Source organism: Carassius carassius, chromosome 11, assembly GCF_963082965.1.
Source record: "Carassius carassius chromosome 11, fCarCar2.1, whole genome shotgun sequence".
NCBI lineage: Eukaryota > Metazoa > Chordata > Actinopteri > Cypriniformes > Cyprinidae > Carassius > Carassius carassius.
In genome coordinates this window covers 4,319,022-4,332,077 of record NC_081765.1, presented here as the reverse complement: position 1 = coordinate 4,332,077, position 13,056 = coordinate 4,319,022, and the positions used below count along the sequence as shown (strand labels likewise).

Genomic DNA, 13,056 nt, shown 5'->3' with positions numbered 1-13,056 from the left:
ACTCTCACTGTAGTTTAGGAAACACAGCTTACAAATGCCATTTATCGTTTGTCAGTGATAAAGCAGCTTTTTGCTTATGAACTACTGTAGCCTACTGCAAGTGTAGCAGGGCGGGAAGAGCTTAATATAGGACCCTAGGAATACTAAAACCCTAAGGTTATCAATACTGACTACGCCACCCCTTCAAAGTGAGGGGAACTAACAAATTAACAGATTTTTAGACACAGGTTCGTTACCAGGTAGGGCAGAGACTAGAAGGTATAAATGCACATGTTTATTAGGTTTACAATTATCAGAACACAAGACTAAAAATACAGCTCAATAGAGCTAAACAACTAAGACTCAATACATTACACACAAAACAAAATGACTAAAACTTACCCGTGGCCAGGTAGGCTAGCTGTAAAGTGATTTATTCTTAACACCACACACACACACACACACACACACACACACACACACACACGGCAAGTGATCACAAGGGGCAATCCAATCTCAGTGCTCCAAACACCACCAAGGCTCTAGTACAGCCAGCCTCCTGACACCGGGCCTAACACACAGAACACCAATTATATAAAACATACACAATGCTTAAAAGCAACGAACAATTATCACATATAGCAAGCAAACAAAGCAACAAAACAGCAACGCAGTCTTAATGTCGCTCCAAAGGAAAGGCTCGTCCCAACCACCATAAGATGGAGCACTCCCAACAGACATTGTTCATCCTGCTAAAAACAAACTATTAAAAACTTACTTAAAATCAAATCACTTATTTGGAAAATAAATGAATCATACATACCGACAATTGGTCAGCAAGACAAGTTAAATGGTTGATCACAGAATGAATCTTAGCAGTTTACTCAATGACTTGACAATCATATTCAGGTGAATAAACCAGGTGGAGGGTAATGACAGCCTACACACCATCGCGAAGTTGCGAACAAGATCCAATTCCAACTACAATAAGTAAATAACATCATTTGATATGCACAAGTTCACGTCACATTTACCAAACAACTAAAAACATACCTTTTAGGCGGAAGCCCACACGCCCCAAAGGGCGGAGCTAGCAGTGAGGCATACCAGGTGGCCTACTCCCAGCCCTTATATTACACATACCTGGTTCTGATTGGCTGTCATTTTAAATGCAGGGGAGGGAACTTAACCAATCTGCCACACAAGTAAAGACTATTATATCCTGTCTGGACAATATGGACACTGGACACAACAGACATATATCCAACAAAATAATATATATATATTTTTAAACATATTTACTCAATCATCTAGCCAAAGTTTTGGCACTCTAAATAAGGTACAAAACACATTGGTTCCAGAGTTGGGGGTAACACATTACAAGTAAGGGGAGTTACGTAATCAGATTACTTTTTTCAAGTAACTAGTAAAGTAACGCATTACTTTTAAATTTTCACCAGTTACTTTGTTTAACCATTTACTGACTGACAAGTCTCCTGTCCTCCTCATATTGGGAGAAATCGTAAGTACAGAGGCATTGTGTGCGCTGTCTGAACATGATGTAGTTCTAGACTAAATGTGAATGTGCATTAAATCATCCCACTCGCCAAAAGAAGAAGAAAAATTTTTTTTAGTATTCATCAAAATGAATTAAAACAATGAATTGCAAACTCAGAATATGACGCAAAACTCTAATAATTAAATATGTTAAATAACACAAATGTGTTTTATTAACTAATATCTTTGCTGCAGACCTTTGATGATCCGCTTCAACTATACTAATAAGCAGAAATGGTTTTAGATAAACTAACAATTCGGTTTCATAGTTGTTTTATTGCTGAAGTGTGTTGAACCTTCCTGTCCTGTCTTCTACTGTACAGACGTGAATTTACTTTTCCTTCAGCCTGAGGTTTATTCATAACAATCATTCATAACATCATAAATTATTCAAAACAATCAAGCCCTGCTCATATTTAAAAAGTTACTTTAAATTAAAGCAAAAGTACATAAGCATTACTTTCCATAAAAAGTAACTAAGTAACGTAAATAGTTACTTTTTTAGGAAGTAACGCAATATTGTAATGCATTACTTTTAAAAGTAAATTTCCCCAACACTGATTGGTTCATTGTATGAAGTTACCCTCACATTGCCATTTCAAAAGACAAAAAGGTCCAATAAATATGCTAAAATATTTTATGATTTTAAGCATTTCATACAAAAATGATCCGTCAAAGGAGAATTCATTTTGGTAACATAAAATACAACTCAAATCTTGTTTTTGATATGTTCTAACAGATATACAAAACATTGTAAAAATGCCCCTAACAATAGCATATTTCTATCGTAACAAAACTGAAAATATTACAAATACAATCTCATGTTTAAAATGAACAAACTGGCTAATCAGGAGTGATACAAACACTTTATGACTGTAATAATGCAGTATAAATGAAACTGAGCTTATTGTATTAAATGTTATAATAGTGCAAAACTTTTATAAAAAACAAACAAATGTTTAAAAGCAGCAGGGAGCTGGGAGTACATGCATTTATATGTTCTTACTGACAGCAAAGAGATAATACAGCGCAAACACAGCTGTCAGTTTAAAATGCCCTTCAGATACGAAAGTAGGAATTTCAGCATTGATATTAAAGGGATAGTTCACGGAAAAAATTACAATTCTGTCATTAATTACTCATCTTTGTGTTGTTCCAAACCTGTAAAACCTTCTATCATCTTCAGAACACAAATTAATATATTTTTGATGAAATCTGAGAGCTTTCTGACCTTCCATAGACAGCAACACAACAGACACGTTCAAGGCCCAGAAAGGTATTAAGCACAAACGTTTTGGAATGACACTTCTGTTTTCTTTAAGATGAAATGAGCTAAAATCCACAGACTTGTACCAAAACTCTTTTTTTATTTTTTATTATCCAGACTCTTCTGCTTTTCCGTTGCGTCTGCGAGTCTCGAGGCTGGATTCGTGCTCGGTCCTGGAGGTCATGGCGGAGCCCACTTTGATGTCCTCTGGGCTTGTGCTGTTATTGCTCAGGTCTTGTGTGACCTCTTCTCTCGGCCTCTTCCACGAGGGGCGAGTAGCAATCCAGAGAACAAGAGCACCAAATGCAGCAATGAGCAGCCCAAGAACATTTACCAAAACAGCTTCCGGTGGAGAGTCTTTATAAGCAGGACTCTTCCTGTAAGACATTACAAACAACACTAAGAAACACCTTTATTAAGCACAGATTTGCTTTGGCTTTTAAAGCGCACTGGCACTGATTACATGTCACGCACAGATCCAGGACTCTGAATGGTGTGTGTTGTCTGAAGCTGTACTTACAGGCTAAATATGAGTTTCTCTGTGATGCCCATGAGAGCTGTGGCTATAACACTGATGAAGATGAACAGACCACTGTAGATGTGTACAGGCATAAGAGCAGCACGCACGTACACCGGAGTTGCAGGAATCAGATAGACAGCAATGCCCATAACTATCTAATAATTATAAAAGAGAGAGGAACACATCATACCTAAAAGGGCTCTAACATAAATGTTACAAGATTTCAATTACAACACACACACACACACACACACACACACACTACTGGTCATAAGTTGGGAATAATTACCATTTTTTAAAACATTTTTCTGTTCTAAAATGCTGATTTGCTGCTCAAGAATAAAATAGGATTGAAAAAAACTAATACTTTTATTGAAAAAGGACATATTCAACTGATTAAAAGTGACAGTAAAGACACATATATAATGTAATAAAATATATATATATTTAAAATAAATGCTGTTCATTGAAAATTCTATTCAAGAATCCTGAAAAGTCCCCTGACTGAGCCTGGATTCTCCCAAGGTTTTATTTTTTTCTCTATTTCGGTCATGCTTAATTTCTGGCAACACTGATAACTTGACTGCAGGGACTCTACTGGAAGAGAGCTGAACTGGATGATGACGTCACTGAATTATCACTGAATCATGACTTTAACTGATAAACTTTTCTATGGTCCTCTTGCATTATCAGCACATGTTTTTTCTGTTTGACACTGTAAAGCTGCTTTGACACAATCAGTATAAAAAGTGCTATACACAAAGGTCACTTGATTTAACTTGACTTTTCAACATTGATAGAAGAACCATTATTAAAAAATTACTGATCACCAATAATAATTGATAATAACTGAGCAGCAAATCAGCATTTCTACATGCGATGCTGAAGACTAGAGTAACGGCTGCTAAATTTCAGTTTTGCCATCACAGAATGCCATAGTTTCACTGAAAAATTATATTAAATGACATTTTCAAATAGGAAACTGCTTGACTTACTTGCAATGATATTTCACAATATTACTGGTTTTGTAAAAAACATTAAAAACTGATAATAAATAATAATAAAAAAGCAGCCTCGAACATAAAGGACGTCTCTCAAAAACGTAATAAAGAAAATGTATAATAAAAATGATTCCAATAGTAGTGTTCAGGGTAGATAACAGATCATTTAAACAATGTACTGAAGATGAAACAGCATGTATTATTCCATTTCACTAGTCAGGGTGGAAATGGTCTGAATTAGACTGTTTTTGATGTTCGTGGACTGAATGTGGTGAAGGTGTAGTGTCTGTGGAAGTAAACCTGTGCTGGGTAGAGTATGACAGCAGCCAGACCAATCCAGCTGTGCAGGCTGTACATGTTGGGGATGTTCTTTGCATTGTGGAAATCAAACACAGCCACCACAGAAATGACAGCCAAGATGAAGGCCAGAATATTCAGCCCTGCGTGGATCAGCTTCATCATCTGCTTGCTGCACCTCCAGGTCCATGGCAGCCGATACACTACAATCGCTGAAGAAGAAATCATTGGTTTTTTATATAAACAATGCAATCTTGACTCAATCCAGCAGTGTGAAATAAAACATTTTAACATATTTGTAGAGCGATGACCCCCCCCCCCCCCCCAAAAAAAAAAAATGATGGCCATTTTTATAAACACATATGCTGGTTGTTATTTTAAATGCATTGCAGCTAACAGGAAACGTTCTTAGAACTTCGGCCAAGATTCGTGCCAGCTATAAACAAACGTTCATCCAGTTACGTGGTCTTTATAATGTTCTCGAAACGTTATTTATACATGATGGATCGTTTTTTCTTAATTGGTTCAGCTGCACGGTCCTCTGCTCATTTCACATTCCTCTGTAAATATAATTTTTTGACACTCAGTTCATGGATATGTCTATAAACGAGCTGACGAAATTAATCGGGTGCGTTAAATAATAAGGACATACGAAAAAAAAAAACTTTCCATAATGTTTGCAACTTATAAAATGGAACGTCCCTGAACATTTTTCCCCTAACGTTCGCAGATTGGAACGTTTTTGTAACTTAATAGGAACGTAAGCAAAACGTTCGACACATTTTTGTTAGCTGGGATGAGTTAAAAGAAGAATTTTAAAAGTTTCGAATGAATTTCGCAAACATTTGAACAACAACCTTCCCTATCACACCAAATGATCAGAAAAAAGCAGCATAACTTAACATTCACGTTATATAACTAAAATGGTTAGGCTAGTTTATGAGTACCGTTAGTTGTGTAGTTTTTAAATCGTGCTCAAAGACGCAGGAATGCGAAACATCTGGCTGCTGATTGAAGTGTAAACACTCAAACTCCTCACCGAGTCCCTGAAGAAAAACAAAGCCGATCAGCATTAACAACGGGTGCCAGTTAAACTCCGCCGCCCCCCCGTCCCAGCCGAGCCCCTCTCTGAAGTGTAGGACCCAGGTTAACGCCACGGCGATCGACACAATCCCGAGCGCCAGAGCCAGAGAGAAGACGATGAGAAACTGCTTGTAGTCGTCCATCCTCGCAGTCTGCTGTGAACTCATGTGACTTCAGCAGGCCAGAGACTCAAGACACGACGAGAGGGGGCTGGATCCCTTCTGCACTCTCACCCAAACAAGAGGCTCTGTCTTAAACCCTAGTCAGCTGCCCATCTGGGCAGCATCGCTGGGAGTGAAAATCAGCCTCGGAGGATGCATGTCATACCCAAAATGCAGTCTAGGAAGGCAGAAAACTAGGTTTTGAACTTATCATTATCCAAAATGCTACATGTGAAGCTTATAATGCCCAGTAACACTTATTGTGGGCACAGTGTTTAAGTTTAATGTTGTCTAGGTATGCAGCTTACTAAGTTTTGGGACGGAGACTTTCTTTCACTTTTTTGTTTTTTTATTCCAGCACTATTTTGTAACTAACCACAGTAAACTTATGCAACATCACTAGTAGTTTCACAATGATGACAAGAGAGTACTGGTCACAAAGTAGTCTTTATTAGTAAAGTTACAAGTAAATAACTAAATCCAAAAGCATTTCAAGTTCAACTGCATCAACGAATAAATGTGTTTGTCCAGAGCTGTCATTATTCAATACAAACAACAGTGTGAAAGAGTCATATATCTAAAAACAAATGTCTTTTGCTTACAAGTTCTCAAAAATTCACATAGAAAACTGTGAATACATGTTTTAGTATTTTTTTGAGAAATGAACTATGGTTCATTATTAATCACCACATACAGAAATAAGAAATGAGCTCATGGTTCATCCGAAGGTCGTCTCTTCATTTTATAAACATGGCAGCAGAATGAGTTATTTTTCTCCTGGACAGTGTGAATAATCGTGTCTCTGTCAAAGTAAACCTCGTGACTGTAGGTCTGGAAAACAACGTAGAGAGGATGCTGGGTTATGACAGATAGTCTGAATGATATTTAAAAACAGACATTCATTTATTCATGTCATACCACATCCCATGGCTCTTTTAGAGGAACTCTCTTCATTAAAAGCCCCGTCTTATTGTCATGTAGACAAAGATGGGCCTGTCCTTCATCTTCAGTCTGAGTGATGTCTACCACAGCCAACAGATCAAGTTCATCTTCATACTTCACCATTCTGAATGTCTAGAGAAGACCGTGGAGTTACTATATGCAGACTAAAAACATAGCAGTCTGTCTCAGAGATGCACTAGAGTGAGTTCACTCAATCAGCCACCCCTAGATACATTCTTCCACAACATTATACAAAATATCATAAGTTTCCAATTAGAATCAAAAATTATAATAATATACACCCAACTTTATGTGTAAAGCTGCCTGATTGTATTTTAAATTTCTTTAGATTATATAACAAAAAAAGAAATGTTCCAAAACCTTGTAACTTGTTCTCCTATGAAACATATTCTAAGAGATGTTCATACAGTGAAAGAATACATTAATCAAACATAAAAAAGAACTCAAAAAATACCAGAAAAGAAGTCCACACATTAAGTTCAAAGAGGCACATGAAGTGCATGAAAGTGCAGCATGAACATTTTACACAAGTTCTGTTTTTGTGAGTGTTTATTTATTATTTTTTGTATCACAAGTTTGGGACAACATCAGGGTGAGAAAATAGTGAACTATTGCTTTGAGTGCCACAATAAACTTTCTGAGTTCCTTAGAAAGCCAAATATGCTGTTAATAGTTTTTAGATACCAATACACTGATCTGAAGAAGCTAAAATGTAAAATCAAGATTTGTTCTCACTCAGGAACTCTATACAGACCAACAGTTCTTGATAAGATGAGGGATCTTCTCTGCACTGATGTTCTACACAGAGCTACTGAAGAACGGTGATTTGCAGTACCTGCTGAGCTGGGTCATCATCTAACAGCTGGAATCTCCTTTTCACCGTACGGCCAGAAGACGTCACCATCACCTGAGGGGCCTGTGAGGAAGAAGAACTACGCGTTACAAACGATGTTCTGCTTTTGAGAAATTTCTAGTATTGATATTTCTATATTATTGCAATGCAACTACAGCTGGTTATGAACCCATAAACATAAGTTACACTATGGTCACGAGCAGCGGTGATGGAGAAGGCTGTGACTATCTCATACTTCCAGTCACATCCTGTTTCAGCCATGATCTTCAGAACACTGCGAGAGAGAAAAATTCAAAATGACAATCACAGAGAAAGAATAATCGGAGAAAACTCATTTATCTACATGGTTTAATACTCTGATTGTTAATGTTAAGGTCATGGTTTCTCATTCACTTGTTCATGAACTGTTTATAAGAAGATTCCTGTTATATAGGAATATTTAATGTACAGTTTTGTCTCTATTGCCATATACAGTATATAATAATTATTATACTCACTTTATTGTGCTGGGCCCAGCATGTATGATTCGACCCGAGTCATCTGGGTGAAAAAAGATCCAGTCTGCTTCTAGAGAGTCACATTTCATGTCCTGGACGCCATTCTTAGCCTGATGTGTAAAGTTGACATATTGGGTTAGATAGACAAGATTTTTATATATACGAGTCAAGCCAAATTGATTAGTATAGCACTTTTCAAAATACATACAAAATACATACTTTTCAAAATACATACGGTACATACGGTTTACTTAGTAGTATGTATCACCCTACGCAAGTATACTGTATGCATGCAGATAAAGTTGGGCATACTTGCATATCCAACTTTATATAAAGAGCTGGGCATAATACATATCACATTTTGCAATTAAACAAAAAAATCAGGCAACTGAAATTTGTATATATATATATATAAACTTTATATACTGTATAAAGTTGCCTGATAATAGTTTAGATATCTGCAAAACCTAATACTGTGTGTCTTGCCTTAAGAGATAATAATAAGATGCAACAGGTAGGTAACAGACACACTTCAACCTAAGTGCATGTCTAGGCTCTAAATATATCACAGCTTGACTTTTTTTTGCAGGACTGATTTTCCTGAGAGTTTTCACCAGCGCTCCGTCTGTTATAGAGCAGATATGATGGGTTCCTCTGTGTCTCTTGTGGTTGGGGGTGTAGATGTAGTGCCAGGGATGACCTCCGATCTGGACCCCGTTCTCAAAGTATGCCATCTCAAACAATACGGGAGGACACTCTGTAGAGACGTGTTGACAACTCGCATGAAAACATAAAAAAAAATAAAATTCTGCAATTGTCACACCATCTATGCAGTGCCTAAACATAAATTCAGAAGCACTCTCCAAAATCCTCTGAAACTTAAAGGTAATGCGTGCCATTGTTTAAATTTTTTCTTAACTTACTCATACAGAGTCAATTATAAGTAAACAATCCAACTGATTTGCTTTAAAAAGTATAAACACTACGAAGCATATCATGCGCATATGTTTTACCAGTGCTAAAAGATTAATATTTTTTGGGAATTTATTTGGTCTACTATTACTACATTAGATTGGATTAGATTCAACAAGCACTGGGCCAATGAAATGCATTTAGCATCTAACCAGAAGTGCAATAGCAAATGTATATAAATAAGCGTAATATAATATAATATAATATAATATAATATAATATAATATAATAAATAGAATACAAAAAGATTAGAAAGGACGTTAGATTTTTTTTTTTTTTAAGAATAGAATTAGAATAGTGAGTGTTAAAGTTAGAGGGTCGAATAAAGATGGAAGAGATGAGTTTTAAGCTGATTCTTGAAGATGGCTAAGGACTCAGCTGCCCGGATTGAGTTGGGGAGGTCATTCCACCAGGAGGGAACATTTCATTTAAAAGTCCGTAAAAGTGACTTTGTGCTTCTTTGGGATGGCACAATCAAGCGACGTTCACTTGCAGAACGCAAGCTTCTAGAGGCACATAAGTCTGAAGTAACATATTTAGGTAAATGGGTGCAGAGCCAGTGGTAGTTTTGTTGGCAAACATCAATGCCTTGAATTTTATGTGAGCAGCTATTGGTAGCCAGTGCAAATTGATAAACAGAGGTGTGACATGTATTCTTTTTGGCTCATTAAAAATTAATCTTGCTGCCGCGTTCTGAATTAATTGTAAAGGTTTGATAGAATTGGCTGGAAGACCTGCCAAGAGGGCATTGCAATAGTCCAGCCTGGACAGAACAAGAGCTTGAACAAGGAGTTATGCAGCATGTTCAGAAAGAAAGGGCTTGATCTTCTTAATGTTGAATAAAGCAAATCTGCAGGATCCGACAGTTTTAGCAATGTGGTCTGATAAAGTCAGCTGATCATCAATTATAACTCCAAGGTTTCTGGCTTTTTTTAAAGGAATTATGGTTGATGTGCCTAACTTGATGGTGAAATTGTGATGAAACGATGGGTTTGCTGGAATCACAAGCAGTTCTGTCTTGGCAAGGTTGAGTTGAAGGTGATGGTCCATCATCCAGGAAGAAATGTCTGTTAGACAAGCAGAGATGCGAATTGCTACCGTCGGATCATCAGGATGGAATGAGAGGTAGAGTTGAGTGTCATCAGCATAGCAGTGGTATGAAAAGCCATGTTTCTGAATGACAGAACCTAATGATGCCATGTAGACAGAGAAGAGAAGTGGTCCAAGAACTGATCCCTGAGACACCCCAGTAGTTAGATGTTGTGACTTGGACACCTCACCTCTCCAAGACACTTTGAAGGACCTATCTGATAGGTAAGACTCAAACCGTTGAAGTGTGGTTCCTGAGATGCCTTTTGCCAGTAGGGTTGATAGCAGGATCTGGTGGTTAACCGTGTCAAAAGCAGCCGACCGATCAAGCAAGATAAGTACTGAAGATTTGGATTCCACTTTGTCAGTCTTAGGGTTTCAACAACTGAGAGCAAAGCAGTCTCATTTGAATGTCCACTTCTGAAGCTAGATTGGTTGCTGTCAAGGAGGTTGTTGTGTGTGAGAAATGCAGAGACTTGGTTGAACACAGCTCGTTCAAGTGTTTTTGCAATGAAAGGAAGAAGGGAAACTGGTCTGTAGTTCTCTAAAAGAGATGGGTTGAGGGTGGGTTTCTTAAGTAGTGGACTATACGAGCCTGTCTAAATAATGAGGGAAAAACACCAGTGTGGAGGGATGTGTTAATGATGTGAGTGAGTGCAGGTACAACTGCAGGAGAAATGGATTGAAGGAGATGAGATGGAATAGGATCAAGCTGGCAAGAAGTAGGGTGATTAGAAAGGATGAGTTTGGAGACTTCTGCCTCAGAGAGTGAAGAGAAGGATGTGAATGAGTGTATGTTTGCTGGTGATATGAGCGTGACTGATTGTGGTGTGGAAAATTGTGCATTGATATTTTTAATTTTATTAATGAAAAATGTGGCAAAGTCGTCAGCTATTAGAGATGAAGCAGGAGGGGGAGGAGGAGGACAAAGAAGTGAGGAAAATGTTTTAAAAAGCATGCGAGACTTAGACAAATTGTTAATTTTGTTATGGTAGTATGTCATTTTAGCAGTGGAGACATTAGCAGAGAAGGAGGAGAGGAGTGACTGATACACATTAAGGTCAGTAGTATTTTTGGATTTGCGCCACACCCTTTCAGCAGCTCTAGGCTTAGAACGGTGTTAGGGTAGGAACAGTAGGGTGCAAATGAGAAGTATAAAGCAGAGAAGGTATTTATTTACTGTATATACACCCACCATGAATGTGAATGTTGACCGGAATGCCATATGGAGCTTCTCCCACAACTCTTTTCATCTCACACTGCTGTCCCAGAGACAACTTCTCAATTCTAAACTGAAGTGAAAAGAACACATATGGAATTAAGACAAAAGAAACAGACTCAATAAACCAAACAATAATAAAAAATCAATAATGTTTCCATTACCTTATTAATAATGTACTCAAAACTGTAAAGTTTGACATGTTTCGAGCTGTGTGACACAGCTAACACTCCCTGTGACAGCAGCACATCCACAGCAGTCTTACCAAAGACCTGAACATAACACAACCCACATATACTGATTCATTCATCTTAAAGAATAAAAAGAGACCTAACAAACTATGTTCTGGACAATGTGGTAATTCAGATTTTACTTTTTTATTAATCTCCAGCATTCCTACAAGCTCTAGTGGAAAGACTTGAAATACGGCCAGATGCATGAGGATGTTATTATTAACACCAGCCTGAGAGAGAGAGAGAGAGTGAGTGAGTGAACCAACTGCATATGGAGCAAGTACAATGCAGATATGAGCCCCAGTAACGTCTGACCTGTCGTTCCAGAATCGTCTGTTTGCTCTGAATAGATCTGACATATAATGTCTCCTGTGAGGAGTCCCAACCTAAAGATCTGTTAACAGCCTCATATCAGTACAACAAAAACACATTCCAACAATCAATCTGTCAAGACATTTCAGATATGTTGAAAAAATGTCTGCTTTTGTCGAAAATTATACTGTAACATGACACAAAATACAACTTGTTCATTTAAGTTATTACCACTACTACAGACAGATAGACAGACAGTCGGATAGACGGATAGATGGATAGATAGACAGACAGACAGACAGACAGACAGACAGACAGACAGACAGATAGATAGATAGATAGATAGATAGATAGATAGATAGATAGATAGATAGATAGATAGACAGACAGACAGACAGACAGACAGACAGACAGACAGACAGACAGACAGATTGCCAGATAGACAGACAGACAGACAGGTAGATTGCCAGATAGACAGACAGATAGATTGCCAGATAGACAGACAGACAGACAGATTGCCAGACAGACAGACAGACAGACAGATAGATTACCAGACAGACAGACAGACAGACAGACAGGTAGATTGCCAGATAGACAGACATAACAAATAGATTGCCAAACAGACAGACAGACAAATAGATTGCCAGATAGACAGACAGACAGACAGACAGACAGACAGACAGACAGGTAGATTGCCAGATAGACAGACAGATAGATTGCCAGATAGACAGACATAACAAATAGATTGCCAGATAGACAGACATACAGACAGACAGATAGATTGCCAGATAGACAGACAGACAGATAGATTGCCAGACAGACAGATAGATTGCCAGATAGACAGACAGACAGACAGACAGATAGATTGCCAGACAGACAGACAGACAGACAGGTAGATTGCCAGATAGACAGACAGACAGACTGCCAGATAGACAGACAGACAGACAGGCAGATAGATTGCCAGATAGACAGACAGACAGATAGATTGCCAGACAGACAGACAGACAGACAGACAGGTAGATTGCCAGACAGACAGACAGACAGACAGACAGA

General features: G+C 37.9%; 2 protein-coding genes across 2 annotated transcripts in view; both read right to left on the bottom strand.

The window, feature by feature from the left end:
- Positions 1-2,832: 2,832 nt before the first annotated feature.
- On the bottom strand, positions 2,833-5,939 carry LOC132152642 (plasma membrane ascorbate-dependent reductase CYBRD1). The gene is made up of 4 exons (XM_059561417.1): positions 5,661-5,939; positions 4,625-4,833; positions 3,324-3,478; positions 2,833-3,180 (listed from the first exon to the last, which is right to left on the bottom strand). The coding sequence occupies exons 1-4, from the start codon at positions 5,869-5,871 to the stop codon at positions 2,913-2,915; spliced, it is 843 nt and encodes a 280-aa protein (XP_059417400.1). The 5' UTR covers positions 5,872-5,939; the 3' UTR covers positions 2,833-2,912.
- Positions 5,940-6,515: 576 nt separating this feature from the next.
- The window catches only part of dcaf17 (ddb1 and cul4 associated factor 17), a 12,487-nt gene continuing 5,946 nt past the window's right edge, over positions 6,516-13,056 (bottom strand). Inside the window, exons 5-14 of the mRNA XM_059561409.1 lie at positions 12,007-12,085; positions 11,832-11,921; positions 11,623-11,730; positions 11,435-11,531; positions 8,793-8,935; positions 8,179-8,288; positions 7,868-7,955; positions 7,664-7,744; positions 6,784-6,939; positions 6,516-6,696 (exon numbers count right to left, since the gene is read on the bottom strand). Coding sequence (XP_059417392.1) covers positions 6,577-6,696; positions 6,784-6,939; positions 7,664-7,744; positions 7,868-7,955; positions 8,179-8,288; positions 8,793-8,935; positions 11,435-11,531; positions 11,623-11,730; positions 11,832-11,921; positions 12,007-12,085 — 1,072 coding nt within the window. The 3' untranslated portion in view covers positions 6,516-6,576. The remainder of the gene's footprint in view (positions 6,697-6,783; positions 6,940-7,663; positions 7,745-7,867; positions 7,956-8,178; positions 8,289-8,792; positions 8,936-11,434; positions 11,532-11,622; positions 11,731-11,831; positions 11,922-12,006; positions 12,086-13,056) is intronic.